This window comes from Sinohyriopsis cumingii, chromosome 17 (assembly GCF_028554795.1).
Source record: "Sinohyriopsis cumingii isolate HCF-2022 chromosome 17, ASM2855479v2, whole genome shotgun sequence".
In the NCBI taxonomy this organism is placed as follows: Eukaryota; Metazoa; Mollusca; class Bivalvia; order Unionida; family Unionidae; genus Sinohyriopsis; species Sinohyriopsis cumingii.
This window is the reverse complement of record NC_142977.1, coordinates 59,472,345-59,491,822: the sequence shown is the minus strand read 5'-3', so window position 1 is coordinate 59,491,822 and position 19,478 is coordinate 59,472,345. Positions and strand designations below refer to the sequence as shown.

General features: G+C 35.9%; 1 protein-coding gene across 2 annotated transcripts in view; it reads left to right on the top strand.

Moving 5' to 3' along the window:
- The window catches only part of LOC149779038 (uncharacterized), a 77,348-nt gene that overhangs the window by 33,455 nt on the left and 24,415 nt on the right, over positions 1-19,478 (top strand). For both annotated transcript variants that reach the window (XM_089939601.1, XM_089939602.1), the window contains 2 exons: positions 11,646-11,900; positions 19,238-19,398. In XM_089939601.1, the coding sequence (XP_089795727.1) occupies positions 11,646-11,900; positions 19,238-19,398 (416 nt within the window). The remainder of the gene's footprint in view (positions 1-11,645; positions 11,901-19,237; positions 19,399-19,478) is intronic.

Genomic DNA, 19,478 nt, shown 5'->3' with positions numbered 1-19,478 from the left:
TCCAAATAGGTACTTACCTATTTTATCAATGAAGGGGAAAACTTCTCTCTATGACAACCGCTTCGGTGGCCTAGTGGTTAGAGCGTCCGCCCCGGATGCGGGAGGTCGTGGGTTCGATCCCCGGCCGAGTCATACCAAAGACTTACAAAAATGGTACTAACAGCTGCCTCGCTTGGCGCTCAGCATTAAGAGGTTAGTATTGGGACTGGTCGGCCTGGTGTCAGGATAATGTGACTGGGTGGGACATCATGCTATATGTCTGCGGCATGATGCCCCAGTGCTAGACATCACTATAAACTGTCGCACTGCAGACATCGTAGCGATATGACTGAATTTTTTTTTAAAAGCTACTTTAAAAATCCAAACCACATACACACTTCTCTCTATGACATATCTGAAAGTAGAAAAGCACCTTTCTGAATTAATTAATTCATAATAAGATTGTTGTATTAAACTGTAAATTCAGTGTAAGACGTATTGCATTTAGCTGTGAAAGAATACCATTTATGTAGCTACGTTTGACATCTATGTGACAATATCCGATAAATTCATCTGAACAATTCCGTGAGAGCCTGATTTAAAAGTGTAAATCCACTTATAGGTTGAACCATACAATAGTGAGAGAGGCTAAAGATAACCCATAGTTCAAATTGTTTTTGTTCTGATACTGCGGACCCAAAATTCAGAGTTTAAAAGAAACACAATCCTACGAACCGAATCCATATTCCATCCATACCTTAAAGAGAAAGAAAGAGGTTTAAGAGATTTGGCCTCAGAAAGAAAAAAACGAAGTGGAAGGTATGAGGAAAGAATAGAATGGAGGAGGATATGACTATAATTATCGCTCCCATATACGAAGGAATTTCCTTCAGAATTTCGTATTGAATTCAATGACGAAATATTCGACCTAGTTGTTTGCGACGTGTATTCGATTGTGTGCGTGTTCTGTGAAATGCTTCTTTTAATGCTTGAGAAACATTCTTCGTTGGTTGCCATGATGGCGTGGATCCATCGGTCCACTTAACCAAACAATGTTTCTTTCCAGAAATCCATGTGGATTTCAAAAGTTTATCAACTGAGTACCATTCTGTACTATTGTCAGTTGGTGCGTGACCATTGCTCGTTTGATCATGTCGTGCCTGAATCGACTGAGGAACAGTGTCGGTTGCATCCGGTGTCGAAGTCGATAATCCCTAGGATCTTTATAATACTTAATCCTGTTGGCGTGTACAAGTGATTTCATTTCTTTTTTGTCGGAACAACGGCGTAATCTGTACGTGTTATTCGGACCTAATTGAGTGATATAATACGGACCCTCCCATCGGGGGTAACGCTTTTTTGATAACCCTACCGGTATATGTGAGATTTGTAGGTGTACATAATCTCCAACGCGAAAGGACGGTTCCTTCGCTTTCTGGTCAAACCTCTGTTTGATTGTGCGTTGCGCTCACGGGTGTTTGCTTTAGCTAATTCTTGAACTATTTTTAATCTTTGAATTAACTGATCTATGTATTGTTTTGTTTGTTTCTGGACAGTCTCTCGAGGTGTAAGAGACACATCTAAAGGTAAAGTCATTTCATTTCCAAAGACTATGTAATAGGGTGAGTAACCAGTTGAGTTGTTGTTGTTGAGTTTAATTATAGTGGCGTGCGCACAATTGTGCATGTGCCACTTTTTTCTGACTGCACCGCAGCCTGTTAATTGTTCCTGGAGAAGGGAATGGTGCCACATCCCCCAGGCTTTTATGGGTTCAAGGAACCCTGATAGTTTGGCCTCAATCTGTGGGTCCATAAAGGTCCCTTACAGTTGAATGGTTGGCTGTCATTAGTGGGAAAGAGAGCTCGGGAACGGTCCTGGTTGCTTCAAATCGCTGGTTTCTTATTGCATTTGCCTGGTGTTTCTTGCGTTTTTTTTTTTTTTTTGTTTTTTTTTTTCTTCTTCTTCATAATGTTCTAAAAAGGGTGTGTGTGTGTGTTCTATGCTGTTTATAGAGGTTGTTAGTAGAAATCATGTATGAAGAGAGATTTTCAAGATTATTATGGTATTACTAGTTAAGGTGTTTAGGGTGTGTTTCCTACGTTATGTTATTTATAAGTTTTTAGATATTGCCTCTTTAAGTTATTTATTTATTAATGTTTTTAGAGATTTAATATTATTTATACTTTATTTAGCAAGAGACCGGAGTCCTAGCCGATTACACGGTTCGTTAAGGACATCTAGGACTGGAGTCCTAGCTGATTACTCGGTTCGTTAAGGACATCTAGGACATCCGATTTTGCGGTTTCCTTAGTTTTTTATAGGTGCTTCGTAAGTGAATTATTTATTAATATTTTTATACAATTGAATGATATGTTATGGGTTTTTATGTGGGGGCTTCTAAATTTATTTAGCTAGTTACTGGGTCTTTTGGTTTTGTGGGGATAGTAATTATATTTTGTTCCTAAGTCCTGCTGAGTCTATGAATTTATTTATATTTTTATATGCCGATTGTTTATTTTTATTAGAGTCCATAAGAAACTCTGGGTATGTGTGTGGTGATCCAATCTCTTTTTGGTTTTTGATAAATATTTTCCTAGCGGGTTGATATTTTGGGCATATATTGAATACGTGGTGTAGATCTTCGGTGGTGTGGCAGTTAAAGCAGTTAATGGTTGCTGGTTTGGGTCCTATAAACCTTCCAAAACTGCTTGCTAGTTTAGTTTTTCCAGTTATTATCCTGTTATGGTTTTTTGTTCTAAATAGGTACCCTTAGGTAGCTGTATGTTCCTATCTATGTTTTTTTTTGGTTTCATTGTGCTTTTTACCTTTGTGGAGGAGTTCCAAAAACCTTGCCATTTTTGGTCTATATATGTTGGTGCGAAGCTTAGTGCTTCTGTGGAGTTATAGTTAAGCTAGATAGAGTTTTGATCTCCTAGTTTGGTTTGTGCAACTTTGTCTGCTGTTGCCAGAAATTCCAATGTGCGACGGAATCCACATGAGCTCGACTAATTGATGTGCTGTGGTGATATCGTAGATTAACTGGCATGCTCTGTCGAGGAATTGTTCCCTAGAGTGTGTATTGCAATTTTGGATCGATTTGATAACGCTTAGGGAATCGCTTATAATGACTGCTTTAGGTATTTGGTTGTCTTTGATCCATTGTAGTGATTCAAGTATAGCCCAGAATTCAGTGGTGTAAATCGAGCAATAGTCAGGTAATCTGGATCCCGTTTGTATATTGAATTCAGGGATGACTATTGCTGCTGCTGTTCTTGGTGGGTTGTTTGTTTTTGATCCATCGGTATATATTTTAACATAGTCCGGGTATTTTTGGTTGATTTCGTTTACCAGTATAGGTTTTAGTAAGTTTTCTTGTCCTTCTTTATTGCCTAATATGGTAGCTTCAATGTTAATCCTTTTTGGTTTTTGTAACCATGGTGATTTGTTCTGGTCTGTATTGTTTGTTACCTGTTTTTTTAGTAGAGGTATCTTTTCTCTTAGTTCAAGGATTACTTTGCCACTTGGTGTGGTGGGTATGATTTTGGGTTTGAAGACAACTTTACACTTGTTTATAGCTATTTTGGTGGGATGGTTGTCTGGGTGTCTGGGTGGGTATCTAATCGAATGGAGTATCGGAGAAGCAGTTCTTGTCTACGTAATTTTAAGGGTAGTTCTCCTGGTAGTGTTTGTAGTTCTTCTAATGATGTTGAGGGGAGTGTTCCTGTGCATAATAGTAAGGCTTTTCTTTGGATAGTGTCAAGTTTTTGTAGTACAGGTTGCTTAGCCGAGTTATATGCTTGGCAACCGTAATCCAGTTTTGATCTAATTAGGGTTTTATATATCGTGAGGAGGGTTTCCTGGTTGGATCCCCAGTCAGTCCCTGTGATGTTCCTGAGTAAATTGAGATCTTTGTTACAATTTTGGGTGAGTTGTTCAATGTGCTGTTTCCATGTGAGGTGGTTGTCAAAGAACATTCCTAGGAATTTTACTACTGTTACGTATCTGATTAATTGATTTTGTATATAGAAGTTTGGATAGACTAGGTTGTTACTTCGTTTGGGGGTTAATATGATTGCCACAGTTTTTTCATGAGATATTTTGAAACCCCATTTGTCCGCCCATCTCCTATGTTGTCTAGGCTCTGCTGGATTTCTTTAACTATTGTGTTATTGGCAGGATTTACATTCCTCCATATGCCACTATCATCTGCAAATTGTGACAAGTTTATTTTTGTGGAGGCTGCATTGAGGTCAAGGTCTTTACCATTAGGTTAAATAGCAGGGGACTTATTACACTGCCTTGCGGTGTTCCATTTTCAAGTGAAAATTCTTCCGAATGGGTGTTGCCTATTCTTGTGGTAATTTTCCGGCCTGTGAGGAAATCGCCATTCCGTTTGAACAAGCGTCCAGTTATTCCAAATTGGTTTAATTTGGCCATTAGTCCATTGGTCCATACTAGGTCGAACGCTTTTTCTAGGTCTAGACAAACCGCTATGAGGTTGCGATCGGTTTTCCTATGTGCGTTAAAAGCGAGTTTGATGTCTGTTTCCAATCTGAGAAGTTGGTCAGTGGTGGACCGTTTGTTCCGAAAGCCACCTTGATTTATTGAGAGTAGGTTATTGGTTTCTAGGTGGTGTTTTAACCTATTTGCGATTATTGTCTCCATTATTTTGCAAATATTGTTTGTAAGGGAGATGGGTCGGTACGAATTTATGTTGTTGAGATCTTTACCTAACTTGGGGATTGGTATTACTATGGCCTGTTTCCATTTGGTGGGTAGCTGGCCTTTATCCCATATCCTATCAAAGAGTTTGATTATGGCCATTGTTATATTGATAGGTATTTTTTTATATAGATAATGTAACCTAACTGATCCTTACCAAGGGATGTTTCGTTTTTGGATCGTAGGGCTATCTCCCATTCATGTCCTGTGATGTCGCTATTTAGGTGAGATTCTTTTGTTCCTTGGTCTTGAAACATTTGAGGTTGGGTTTCCTCCATTAGTTTTTTGTGTTCTTGAAAGTTTCTGGTGTGGTTATTGTTGCTACTCATGATCGAAAAATGCTTCGCTAGGAGGTGTGCCTTATCTTTATTTGTTATGGCATTTTTAATTTTTGGGGCTGAGATAGTTGCTTTCCCTACTGTGGTTTTTATCTTGTCCCATATTTGTTTTGAGTTTGATTTTAGACTCAGTTTAGAGCAAAGGGTTTGCCATAGATTAATTTTAGCAGTTTTTATAGTTTGTTTTAGTGCTTTTTCTTTATCTTTATTTTGCTGGAAGTAGACAGAATTTTTGGTGCGTTTATATTTATTTAAGGCCCTTTTTTGTCTTTATGTGCTATAGTGCACTGTTTAGTCCACCATGGTACAGGGTTTTTATTTTGGATATTAGTTGTCTTTGGGATGCATCGGTTAGCTGCCTCTATAATTGTGTCTGTTATGTTATCATAATACATGTCAATATTTGGGCTTTCTAAGTTATCTGGATTTACTCTAGCTAGTAATAATTGGAATTGGTCCCAGTCTGCCTGTTGTACCTCCATTTAGGTGGGGTTTCGTTTGGAATGTGTTGAGTTTTTGTTTGAATATTGATTATGATGGGAAATGGTCACTTCCTAACGTATACGCTTGATCCACCGAAAAAATTTGTGATTTGAGCCAATTTTGGGGTAGTGATGGTTAGGTCTATGGCTGAGAGAGTACCATCCTCAGGGTTTAATCTAGTGTTCGACACATCATTTAAGATGACCAGATTGTTCTCAGTTATCCATTTTTCAACCATTTTCCCTCTTTGATCTTTCTTTTTACCTCCCCATAATTCACTGTGTGCGTTGAAGTCGCCACAGATAATTAGATTGTTGTTGTTGTTATTAGTGATTGCCCTTAGTGAGATTAGGTTGGTAGGGCAGAAGGTACCCTCTGGGTCGTATGCATTTATTATTTGAATGTTTGTGGTTCCTATATTTATCATTACTGACATTATTTGGATGCTATTATTGATGTGTAGGTTAGTGGGTACTTCTATTATTTCATAGTAGATTAGTGTATCTATCACAAAAAATGCTAGTCCACCCCCTTTCTGCCCCTTGGGTCTGTTTATAAAGATTCCCTGGGCATAACCTTGTAGTTTGGGCAGGTGTTTGTGCTCTTGTGTTATGAGGGTTTCCTGTAAGCAGGTTACGTCTGGTTTTGCGGTCGTATTATTCAGTTTGTTCTGCAGTTCTGATAGGTTTTAAAAGATTCCTCTGCAGTTCCATTGCCAGATGGTGATTTTATTATTTTTTGCACTATCCAATTTTGACGTTGTCTTTATCTGTTAGTCTTTTGGTCCAATCAGCTAGTATGGGGAAAATAGTTTTGATGGTTCTCATTATGCTATTGAGGGGCCCCGAGTGGCCGAGTGGTCTAAAGCGCTCACCGTTACGGATCACTGCCATCTCTCCTCTGTCTGCGTGAGTTCGAGTCTCGGACTCGGCTAACGTGGGTACGCGAGAAAGCCTGCCAGTAGCTTCTCGTGGGTCGGTGGTTCTTTCCGGGGTTTTCCAGGGTTCTTCCTCCACCAATTATACTGGCCGCCATGTATGGCCTATCGTGTGCTGAAAATGGCGTTAAACCATACAACAATACAGCAACATAATGCTATTGTGATCTTGTATTAGGGTTCCTGTTGGTAGGTTCATTACTTCCTGTATTAATTCTGTGTTGGGGTATGGGTTAAGTTTGGAGATGTTTGGGGTGACAGTTTTGTTTGTATCTGGAGTGTTATCAGGGTGGTCTTGGTTTGTTACAATGTGGGTTGTATTTTTTGGTTCTTTTGTTTCCTGATTCGAGGGTATGTTTTGTGGTGCAGTGTTTTCCCTTCTGATTCTGTGTGGAGAGTTTTGGTGCTCATTGATTGTTTCAGAGGTAGATTTTGGTGTGTTGGGGTTGTTTTTACAGATAATGTTTTGGCAGAATGGTAGGTGAGGTGTTTTTTGTTCATTAAGTCCACTATTTGTTTCTCTTTTATTGCAAATCTGCATTCTGCCGATCTAGGATAATGGTTTTCTTTACAGTTAGCACATTTTTGTTTAGTTGTGTGGCATTCTTCTTTGTGTGGACCTCCGCAGTACTTACATGTTGGTTTGAATCTACATCTGAGGGCATAGTGTCCCCAGTGCAGGCATATAGTGCAAAATCTTGGCCTATTTATGTAGTTTTCCAGCTTATGGTACACTCCTGACTGTCCTAGTTTTATTACTGAGGGTATTGGCTCGGTAGGCTCTATAACTGCTTTGTTTGTTTCTTGTCCCTTGTGATTTTTAAGACGATAGACTTTGGTGGTCTGTGTTCCATTTGCTGTGTGTTTATGAAGTAGGAGTTTACTGCTTATGTCCTTGTTGTATCCGTTTAGTGCTATTACTTTTTTAAAGATAGTGGTTTTAGTGGGTTCAGCCAGATTAGTTGTGGTTTCACTGTGGTTGGAGTTCGAAGTGACTCGTGTTTTCCTTTGAGTGCTATGGTGTCTCTCTACTTTGATCTTTATTGGGCCTATAGTTTCAATTTGGATGAATTTTTCCACCTGTTGAATTGTGCTGCATTGGACAATCAGGTAGTTCGCCTTGGTCTTATGAGTTTGAATTGTCCAGTGTGAATTTTGTCCAGTGCTGTTATAATACTATTGGTACTTAGACTAGTAATTCTGTTGCACCTGCTGCTTATGTATATGGTGTGTTCGATGGAATGATAATTGTGAATTTTGTTTTGGGGGTTCTGTTGTTGTTTTATTTCCTGTTTTGAGTTAACCTTACTTGTGGGGGGTGGAGGTGGTTGTTTCTGGGTTTTAGCGGCCCCTTGCCTTTACCTAGGTATGTGTTTTGGGGGTTTTGGGTTGTTTGGGGCCTTTGGGTTGCCTTATTAGTGATGCTGCTGGGTAGTTTGGTAATGTCTAATTCATTGGACTTGTTCCCATAGGTTGGTGGTTCCCTTGGTGTTATTATCCCAGATGGTCCAGGAGTTGGCTTGAGTGTATAGTTTCTTTCCTAATGTTTTGATTTATTGTTTTTTGCTTGATTTCCTGTTGTTGGTTTGTTTGCATGTTTCTAGAATTGGTTATTTTATTTTTATGAATTTTGGGGTGCTGGTTATGGTTATGTGGTCTAATTGTGGAGAGATTAAGCTAAGTAGGTTACTGTCAAATTCATTTGTTAGGTTTGGAATAGTGGTGTCTATATCTTCATTTGTGTGTGGTTTTTCCGCTTCCTTGAAGAGGATTGGCGATAGTATTGGCATTGTATTTATATTGTTCCCTGGAGTATATTTTAGTATTTCTAGTAGTTTCTGTTGGTGGGGTGGGAGAGTGTTAGTTATGTCTGCTGGTTTGTGGTTTGTTTGGTCTGTGTTTGTGACCAGAATTTGGGGTCCCAGTGTGATGTTGGTTGAATTGGATTTTGCTGTGGTTGGTACGACTTGCGTTAATCTTGCTTATTTTACATGCTTTATTGGTGTTGTTTGGAGTTGTGATACATCCATTATTTTTACTGATTTTTTTGATAGGGTTGTTTGGTGGCGTGTGTGTTTGGATGTTTGGATTGAATAGAGCCATTTGTTTGGACCTAGTCTGCATTCTTCTACTTAAATTGCGTCTAGCATTGAATGATGACTTATCTTTTGTTTTTGTCCTACCGCCCAGTCTGCTTCTCCGCTCCAAGTCTCTATTTTGTTCCTTTGTTTTCTGTTATGTGTTCCTATCGTTCCTTTGTTTGAGAGTTCCTTTGTCCTGTGCACTTCCTTTGTTCACGGCTTGGCGGGTTGCTAATCGTTTCCTCTTCTTAGTATTATTGTTTTTGCTCTTGTTTTCCTGTTCCTTTCTTCTATGTTAATTGGTGATGGTGGTGGCCGTACTCAGTAGAACTTTTAAAATTATACGCCAAGCCAGTTGAATTAACAGCCGGACTCATTCGGAATGCCATCATTATGTTGGGCAATAGCGACTGCCAATCATCTTGTTGTTTACTACAATATGCGCGAAGGGATTGCTTAATGGTGCTGTTCAAACGTTACATGCGGCATTCGTTTGAGGGTGATATGAACTGATATGAAATAGTTCACAGAGTGCTAGTACAATTTGGGACATAAAGTTTCGTCCACTCTCACTGACAAGTGTTCGCGGTACACCATAACGTGTGAATATTTCATTATACAAAACACTGGCGATGTCGGTTGCTGTCTGAGAACGTAAAGGAAAGGCTTCACACCAATGTGACAAACTGTCACCAATAAGATATACTGGTAACCTTCCTTACTTTTTGGCATGCACAAAATGTCCATGTGCCACCGTGAAAATACGTCTTCTGGAGGCAATGGGTGCAATGGGACCTTTCGAGCATTTGTGTCCCGTTTAATAAGTTGACATTGAGATGATGATGTAATGTAGTCATAGACATTTTGATACATTTTAGGCCAATAGTATTTTTGTTTGATAGCTTGATATGTTCTTTGGACACCTAAGTGACAACCTCCTGCTTTTGAATCGTGATAAGACAGAAGAACATCTTGTCTCAAATTTGTTGGTAGATCAACTTGTTTTATGAGTTGATCTGAGGAAGTTTTGTGTTTTGCTCGAGGCTGGAAAAAATGATGTAAGACACCATTGATAAGTTCATACTGACTTTACTGACAAAAGTCCGGCTTCATACGGAATAGCTTCTGCGCGACGAGTATTTTCTGGTAACATTCCTTGCTCTAAGTAAACATACATTTTAGTTTTCAGTCGTCGTCTGCGTAGTATCAAGGGAACCGTAGTCGAATGGAGTGTGAGTCACTGGAACTGACATGGTGTTGGTAGTAGCGTACACACTGTTACTGGGAATTTGCGGTTATTTGCTGGACATTCAAAGAGGAACAAAGTAGAAAGAATCAAGGATCGGCCATGTGAATAGATTAGTGTTGTAGCTGTTCTAGGCGAGGCGGCTGCATAAATAAGCGACATGAAGTCTGCTAATCGCAAAGGTTTTGGTGCGAGTCTCTATCGTGAATCATCATTATGCGGAGTGACACTTTTATTCATATTTTCCACTTCGTTTTATTCTCCACCAACGTTTATGAAAAAAAGATTTATCCATCAGTTTTTATGAGACGGATTTGTCTCTTGGTCAAGCTGTTTCCATGACCCGAAAGAGAGAGAGAGAGAGAGAGAGAGAGAGAGAGAACAAAGTTCAATCCTCTTGAAAGAAGTGTCACTTGACAATGAAGATATGGCTACATCTGGGGAATTTCGGCAAGCGCAGGTACGGGATCAACTGTAAAGACAGAAGTCTCTTTGAGTTTCTGACTAAAGAACTGGCATGCCCGTGGACTGACGCTTTTTATATCAGTTTCTAGGGACAAAGCCAAATATGGATATACTTCTAGTTCTTGTGGGCCGTCAGAATCTCAAAGTGAGGCTTCATAGTTTCTTACAGACTATCGTCTGGGTCTATGTACGTCATTGGACAGACAATTTTAACACCTCAGCGCGTGGAGCTTTCAGCTTTGTCTGGAATTTTAGGCTTCCGCAATGCGGTAACTTACACAACTTAGCGAGTGTAGTTTATGCTGACTTACGATAGAAGGGAAATGTATAAAGAGTTTTGCCTTTGCTCATACGGGCGCAATCTTTATTAAATAGTATATAATTTTAATACCGAAATAAATGGATTTAATCTCAATATATTTTAATAGAAAATTACTTTCAATATAATTTAATAAAAAATTACTTATAATACAATTTAGAGAAAATTTCAATCTTATTACTTTTACTAAAAAATTATGTCCTAACAGTACTAACAGCTACCTCGCTTGGCGCTCAGCATTAAGAGGTTAGTGTTAGTACTGGTCGGCCTGGTGTCAAGATAATGTGACTGGGTGGGACATCATGCTACATGTCTGCGGCATGACACCCCAGTGCCAGACATCACTATAAACTGTCACACTGCAGACATCGTAGCGATATGACTGAAAAATTGCTTAAGCTACGTTAAAAATCCAAATCACACACAATTTAATTATATGCGTATTATGTGCTTTTATTGGTTTTGATGTAGTGATTTAAGGCGAGATCTAATCTTTATTGAAGTCAGAAAACCCATCAAAACCATAATTCCGATGTGTCTGAAATGAAATTTGGATTTATTCAGAATCCAAAATTGCTGCAATAGCGATCTTACTCAAACTGTACATGATTTAATAATCAAGATACATCAGTTTTTAACTATTTGTTTTTAATTCCCTACATCCAATGTGAATCATTACCTAGCAATGTCCTTAATTAAACGCAAACTCTTTCCGTTCATAATGTAGATAATACATAATGTATTCATTGTCGTGAAGCCCTAACTGACAACATTGAAAACAAGGAACAAGGCTGGCGGATATGCATCAAGTGTTATCCCTGGATTCTACAGGAGAATGCTTGACAATACTAGACAGAATTAATATTTAATACAAATGATACCATCATACAGGTTAACGAATTTTTAGTTCGTACTCTACGGAAATTCGTATCTCAAGTCCGCTGCAGTTAATTTGGCATGTAATATATCCTTTCCTATTAGAGTTAAATACTTGAATTTTGTTGTTATTATTGTTTTAAAAATTCATTTATATGGGAGGATGTTGTTTACAATATTAAAGCTTTCTAACTCTCAGCAACGACGAGTGTATAATTTCACGATGCGCCGCTGTGGACGACAAGATGGACGAAAATAAAGCAGTAGCTGTTGTAGGTCTAGGTTGCCGTTTTCCAGGCGCAAATGATAAGGATGAATTTTGGAGACTTCTAGAAAATGGAGAAAATCATATTATTGATATCAAAGACAACCGTCCAGGATTTGATTCTTCATACGTCACAGATCCCAATGATCCAGGGTTGAGGCGTGCCTACAGAGCAGGGCTAGTAGAAAGGTAATTCTAATTCCTTTAATATACATAAGACCGACATAGAATTACTCAGGGTATCAGTGGTTTAGAGTATTCTGGAATAAGTCTAAAAGTTGTGTCATTAATAATGGGCATTTATCCCCATGTTTCAAATTGGAGAGAGGTTGTCGCCATAGAGACCCTTTAGCACTCTACTACTAGTTTATAACAGGAACTTAACTTCTTGCAATAGAACTAAAAAAGAACACAAGTAGTACAGGCATTTTCTATAATGAGATGGAGTTCAAATTAGGACGCTTTTTATTATTAGACGGATCTCCTTTGTCATTGAAAACAACAGTGCAGATTTTAAACGACTTTGCTTCGGCATCAGGTCTGTGCTGCGATGTCTTTAATCAAAAGCTATTTGGATTGAAAATTAAAAAAAAACTTCAAATGAAAAAAATATGTCCTGAAATTGACATAAACTGGTCAGTTGCCTATTTTAGTTTACTTGGAGTAGGTTTCTCTTTGAATTTGGATATGGTTGAACTTAATTATCCGACGGAGTTGAAGGAAGTAAAGAGGTTGCTCGGCTGGTGGAGCAGAAGGAATTTGTCCCTTATTGGATAAATTACTTTGATAAAATACTTGATTTTGCCAAAATTTATTCATCTTTTTGCTGCTGTACCAAGTCTTTCACCTCATATAGAAATTGAAGTGAATACATTATTTTTCTGGTTTATTTGGTGTAGCAAAAGCGAGGAGGTAAAAAGAGATATTCTTATAGCTTCCTTTGAGGAAGGGGGATTAAATATGATTCACTTGCACTCTTTTATATGGTATATAAACCTTTCCTGGATTAGGCTCCTTATACTAAATGAAGGTGGTTTATGTCAAAAATTTGTTTCCGAACACGTATTGTGAATATTTGGAGGTATACAGTTATTAAAATTAGGAAAACCTAAATTGAAAGAAATCTCTAAAACAATTAGGATATATTTTGGCGTGATGTTATTTATGTTTTATCTCAATGGACAAATAAACAATTGACTCTTCAGGAATACGTGTCTCAAAATATTCTTAATATAGCAATTATAGATGATTTTAAATCATACACAAGGTGGAGAACAAACGGTATTGTACTTATTAAACACCTTCTTGATGAACAAGGATCTCTATAAAGTTTTGATGAAATAAAACAAACAACACAAACTAATAATTGTATGCAGTACTTTGATCTTATCTCAAAGATAACAGTGAAGTGGAAAACAGAGAAACGTTTTTGTTTTGAAAATGGAAATACTTTCCATGTAATACTCAACAAAACTTCAATTCTTAGGGTAAGAGCAAAGAATAAATTTATTGACAAAGATCTAATAAAAACCAAGATACAAATGACAAATATGAAACTTGGTCCAGGCAGCTAGGGTCTGAATGGTCTTACTCTTTTGTTTTGGCTAAACTTTGTACAAAAGACACAAAACTGATTAGCTTTTAATTTTAGATTTCTACATATAATTATTGCCACAAACCAGTCTTTGAAAAGGATTAATTTAAGTAATAATGATAAAGACACCTCCTGTAAGGAGGGAACATAACAATTTGAGCAATTACTCTGTGACTGTTCAGTATAGAGCATTTTTTGAATTTATTTGTAGAATGGATCCAAACTTACAACCCAAATTTTAAAATTACACGAAAAGATGTCTTTATAGAAAATAAAAAATTTCATGATCCTGTCACCTTTTCCAATCTTGCTTGCAAAATATGTTATATACAAATCACGTTGTGCATCAAAAATCCACAATTTAACATATTATAACAATTGTTTTATCGTACAAAATGCTGGAAAAACATGTTGCCAAAGTGAATAATATAACTGATAAGTTTAAAAATAGTGGACCCTTTGTTTTTCTTTACATTCACATCAAAGAAACAAACAGGCAATGTAAATTACGTTAGGGTTTGTCAATAAGTGCTTCATTAATAAAATATTTTGAGAGTGTTCGTATTTGTTTGTGAATGTGTGTGCGTGTGTGTTGTGTCTAAGTAAAGGAACATGAGTAATGCTCAGGATGGAAAATAATCTTAATGTAATGCCCCATACACCTGTCCAGGCGTTGATGAAGGGGAACAGGTAAAATCCTGACAACTTATGTTCAGTTAAAAAAGAGAAGAAAAAAAAGGAATTACTCAGGGTTATTTATACAACATTAAATAGGTAATTACATAAATTAATTCACTTGAGCAGTGCAGACTGATAAAGCCGGGTGACTTATTTTTTACATTTACCTCTCGTACTGGGATACGAGAACATTAAACAACTTGAACACATAATAGCCCACCAAGGCAGCGTAGCCTCATCGCCGAAGATGAGGTGTTCCAAAGGGATTACACTTAAGATGACAGCAGACAATTTAGAAAATAAAAATTACAAAATCACGAGACCATAAGACCACACATATTTATATTATTACTTCATCATTTAGGAAAAAGAACATGAACAAATTAAATTAAACATTATTGTACCAGCTGAACTATTAACACAATTTGCAAAATATATTTGTGTATGTTTCTTACAAAAACAAAGCTACAAAGCGAACTAAATTGTATCGAAGTTTTAAAATAGGTGATAGAAAGAAAGAAATCTCGAGAAAGGGGTTGAACATGAAAACAAAAATGCCTGTGTTAAAACATTTAAAACATAATGCCTATATGTTAACACGTTTGGACGGGGAACGTATGGTCAAAGTTATTTGTATTGCACGATAACACAAGGAAATACAAATGTTGATTTGTCGATTTTAAACATCAAAACAATTTATACTCCAATGTTTTGGAAAAAAATATTTTACATTACATATAACGAAAATAACATTGAATTAAACAGCGTCCCAATATCAAGATAGATAAAACAGTACGAAGAAGAAATATGTATGCTGTTGGTGCTAGTAAATATACAATTATCGAAGTTGGAATCGTTATTCGACAAAGAAAGAGATATAATTTATGAAGAAACAAATTTGATTTAAAACAGGGCCTCAGTATACGCACCTGTTGTAGCAAAATTAACCATATAAAATAGAACAATAGGACATCAATCTTAATTCATTTTAAGGCTTGAATTGATCGAAGAAACATCGTAGATTGACCAAAAATTAAAAATGCCTGCCCTAGGAAGTCGTGCTGTTTGATGGCCCAGAACACCTGAAGACAATTTATAAGACAAAACCTATTCCCTGGATGGTTTTAATTCGTTCTAAGTAACTTACAACGGAAAGATATTTTAGGCTCAAGCCTGGAGAAAAACTTCATTACAAAAATGCTTTTATAATACACTATGCGTACTATTAAAATCATACTCTCTGGTATAGTATCGTCTCATAAAATCTCCATAATTTAGTGCCAAAAAATGTGAAGAGTTACTTTATCCAAACTTACAGACTATATTACCTTAATCGAACTAGGTTTGCTTTGCTTTAGGGATTGAGTTTATTCCAAAACTTAGCCGGCCATCCATTACCGTCGTTGGCATGCTCATATGAAGAGAAAAATATATTTTGTTTTCATGCAGCATACAGTCATAACTTGCAATCCAAGACAAGAAAAACGAAAACGATTAATCTTCGTTATGTATTTCTAGAGGAGGAAGGGCATATACAAAATTGCCTGAGCTATGAAACTGTAACCAGCCGGGAAACATCTGTAAAAGTTTCGCAACCATTACTCATCATACATTTTTTCAATTATATTTCCAGATAAAATATCATTAATAAAGTTTAAAACAAAAATAGAACCAGACGAGACAACATGTCAAGTCACATTGACATGATAAAGAAAGTACAATGAGAGAGAGAGAGAGAGAGAGAGAGAGAGAAGAAAGGGAGAGTTGAAAATAGGTCTTCCCCATTCAAGTAGAGCAGGTATTATACATTATATCTGGAAGCCCTTTTATTTCGTTCTTTTTTCCTTTTTAATTCCTTGCTGATTAAAGAATGAAACAAAAGGCAAACAGGAACATTTAAGTAAAATGTGTCACAAGATTATTTTAGCTACGAGGTGACACTTTAATGGTTTGCCACATGACAGTGTCATCAAAATACAGTATGTTCACAAATATTTATTTTATACATGTCATTTTAAAATTATGTATTCGATACACATATTTTCACTTTGACGTCAATATTAGAAAATACATTTGAAAACTCCAAGATGTCACCAGTCTGTTGGAATACGCAATTTTTTCCCATATTTCTTCTCAACTAACTTTTTTCGGTGACTGTATTGACAATTGTTGTGTACAGAATTAGTCGTTTCAGTTCCAAAATCCCCAAAGATCTCACTGTTCATTTCACAGCTGATTCTTTGTTCTATAATCTTTACTGTAGGGAGTTCTTTTTTTCCCCTGTTACATCTCTTCATCACATGTTTGATGGGAAGGTAATTCCTGCATAAAATATAGCGAGGGTAGCAATTTTGAACACAATTTTACATAACCTATGCAAAGGGTTTAACAATAAGAATACGTTGGACTTTTCAGTTATAGAAATTTCAAATTTATCTTTTAACAGGAGCCTGCATATCCGGCCCTGAAAATAGCTTTATTGAGATCCTGAATGCCCGATTGCCTGAACAAGTAACAATCAATTTAGGGAACGCATCTACCGAGGAAAAAATAAAATAAAATACACCCAATTGAAAGAATGGTTAACTGAATACTCTTCATGCACCTCGCAAAGCAAGTGAGAAAACGGTTTCTTGGAAAAAAAAGCCAATTTGATTATCAGCGACAAACAGGCATTTTAATATGTAAACGTATGAAAGGAACAACAATGGGCATGCATAAAGTATTGCAGCTATATAAATATTTTCAAAATATACTTGGGCTGAAATAAAATGAAATAGGAGATGAAACACACGATTAGTTTCAAAAATTTTCATAAAAAGTTCTGAAAACATGCAGTTTAATGAGAGGAAATTATTTATTAAAAGTTAAGAATTTGCTTGAAAAGGAAAATATTTAATAAATTACAGTTTACTGAGACAAAAAGGCAAACGAGTTCAACAGAACTATGGAGATTAAACTGTGGAAGCAATTCACTCAATATTAAACCTGGAAATCGGTTGATATTTTATCAAAGCTAAGTCACAGATCAATAGACACAACTACGCTTCAAGGGAAGAAAACAGATCAAAAGGATGAAAAATTCCTGATGGGTTAAGTGACAAATCATATATTTCAGTACCTAAATTTCAAAGAGGAGAAACGTTTGGAAATTTGAAATCCAGAATAAGTTTTTATAATTATGGCCTGGAAATATTTAAAATCAAACATGTAATTTAGATGATCCGGAAGTCTTGAAATGGGGTAATAATTAACAAAGTTGACAATTCTATTGACAAATCGGACGAACGATAAACAACGATGAAATCCAAAGCATGTAATAGACCCATCAACAGCCAAAAATGGATTGAACATAAAATGTCAGTAACGTGAATAAATGAAGCACAATGCATAGATTGTATTAAGAAAAATGAAAATGTCTGTATTGTGTAAAAGATATGAAGTTTCTTAAATGTGACACATGTGAAAATAAAACAATGCACTTGTACTATTATTTTCACTAAAAGCTGAAAACCTTCAGGTTGAACAGTGAACTAAAAGGGCAAGAATAATTTATAGCACACAGAAGCATTTCAAGTACACTAGTCCCAAACATTAAGTTACAAGTAATGAAGTTCCTGAATAATATAAGCATATAAACTTATCAACGATTTAAACTTTGCTGTGATACAATTATTGAACAGGTTTATTTGAATTTCGTCATGATTTAAAGATCATATAATGCTTTTGAACTGAATTTTCTCATTACTGTCATAAAACATGCATTGATAAAAATGCAAGTATGTATTATGGAAATCCATGTTTGGTGTAAGGGATACAACTTAATGATATATTTACATGTGAAATATCTTTCTATCACTTACTGCATACTTTCAATGACAACAATTAGGTTATTAAAAGTGAATTAAATTGTATGCAATTAAATGTAATAAAATAAATAAAGTGAGACACACACATATATTTATGTGTGTGTGTGTGTGTGTGTGTGTGTGTGTGTGTGACGGTAATAATTGTTTTTCTACTGACCTCAATGCTGATTTTTAAAAATATATTATTTCCCCCATGATTTAAGGTTAACATAATGCTTTCATACTGAATTTTCTCATTTTTGCCATAAACAAGCGTTGATAGAAATGCGAGTATATATTATCTGCTACTTGTTAAAATCCACAACGGTTTAATAGAATGAGATAAACATCTAATAAAGAAATAATATTTTTATTTACCAATATACAACATGTAAATTGTGGTTAATTTAATATGTATATTTCTATAGTATGCTGGTTGCGTTGTCATGTATATCGATATTTTATGCTTAGTTTTTTGTTTGTGATTGACAATATAGTGTTTGCCTACCTCATTTATGTCATGGTTGTAAAATGTTTACTAAAATTTTAGTTCATGACCTAACCATGTTTACGAACTTAGAATGTTCTAGAAGCGAACTTGTTTACAATTTGAGGCAATTTTCCATTAGCAGTGGCTCACATCCGGGTCAAGTGAGATATGTACATATAGCTGATATGGTAAACATAATTCATTCCTGTTTTATATAAGTCTGTGGGAATCATGATCAGAATCTGTGTTTAGATATAATTTGAGAAGAAAAAATTCATTGGAATTTCCAAATGCACATTAACATTGGACAAATACACTATGTTGGAATTTATGCGAATTCATTCATAGACATTCTGGATTGCATTATTGCGGTACATTAGAACATTCAATAGTATTGGAATGTATTCGGAACATAATATACTTTTGGACTTGTTATAGAACGTTTAGGATAATTTTTGGATTTAATTCAGATTATCGTAAATGTATTTTGAATTGTAAGTTTGTATTCTAGGGAAATAAACTATTTATTGATTTTACTAATCTTGTTGGTTTCAATTGTTTTCTGTTACAAACCTTTAGATTATAAAGTTTTAACAGTGTGCAACTGGAAGCAGATACTATCTTTTTTTGTGTTTTCTTGTATTTATATTTTTGTTCCGTTTTCCAAAGCTCACACTCCTTCGTAAATTAAGTACAATGTCTAAAATATTTTACCGATTACGGTCGCTATATCTTTCGCATATTCGTGATATTTGCTTCGAAATATATATATTTTGAGTAAGACATTTTGAAGATCTCAGATATCACCTTCAATTTTAAACAAACAACTTGCATAACCATTCAGATTGTTATAATAATTTACATATTCTAAACTAGGACGAGATGAACGTATCAGTTCTTCATCTATTCCTGACAGATTTTCAAACTGGGACAACCATGTCTTTAGCATTAAAGACGATGAAGCCAAATGGATCGATCCCCAGCAGCGTTTTGTGCTAGACTGTGTACATATGGCACTGGAAGATGCAGGAATAACAAGAAAAGAGCTTGATGGAAGCAACACAGGTGTTTATATTGGTGAGATTCCCATCTCTCTCTCATATATATATATATATATATATATATATATATATATATATATATATATATATATATAT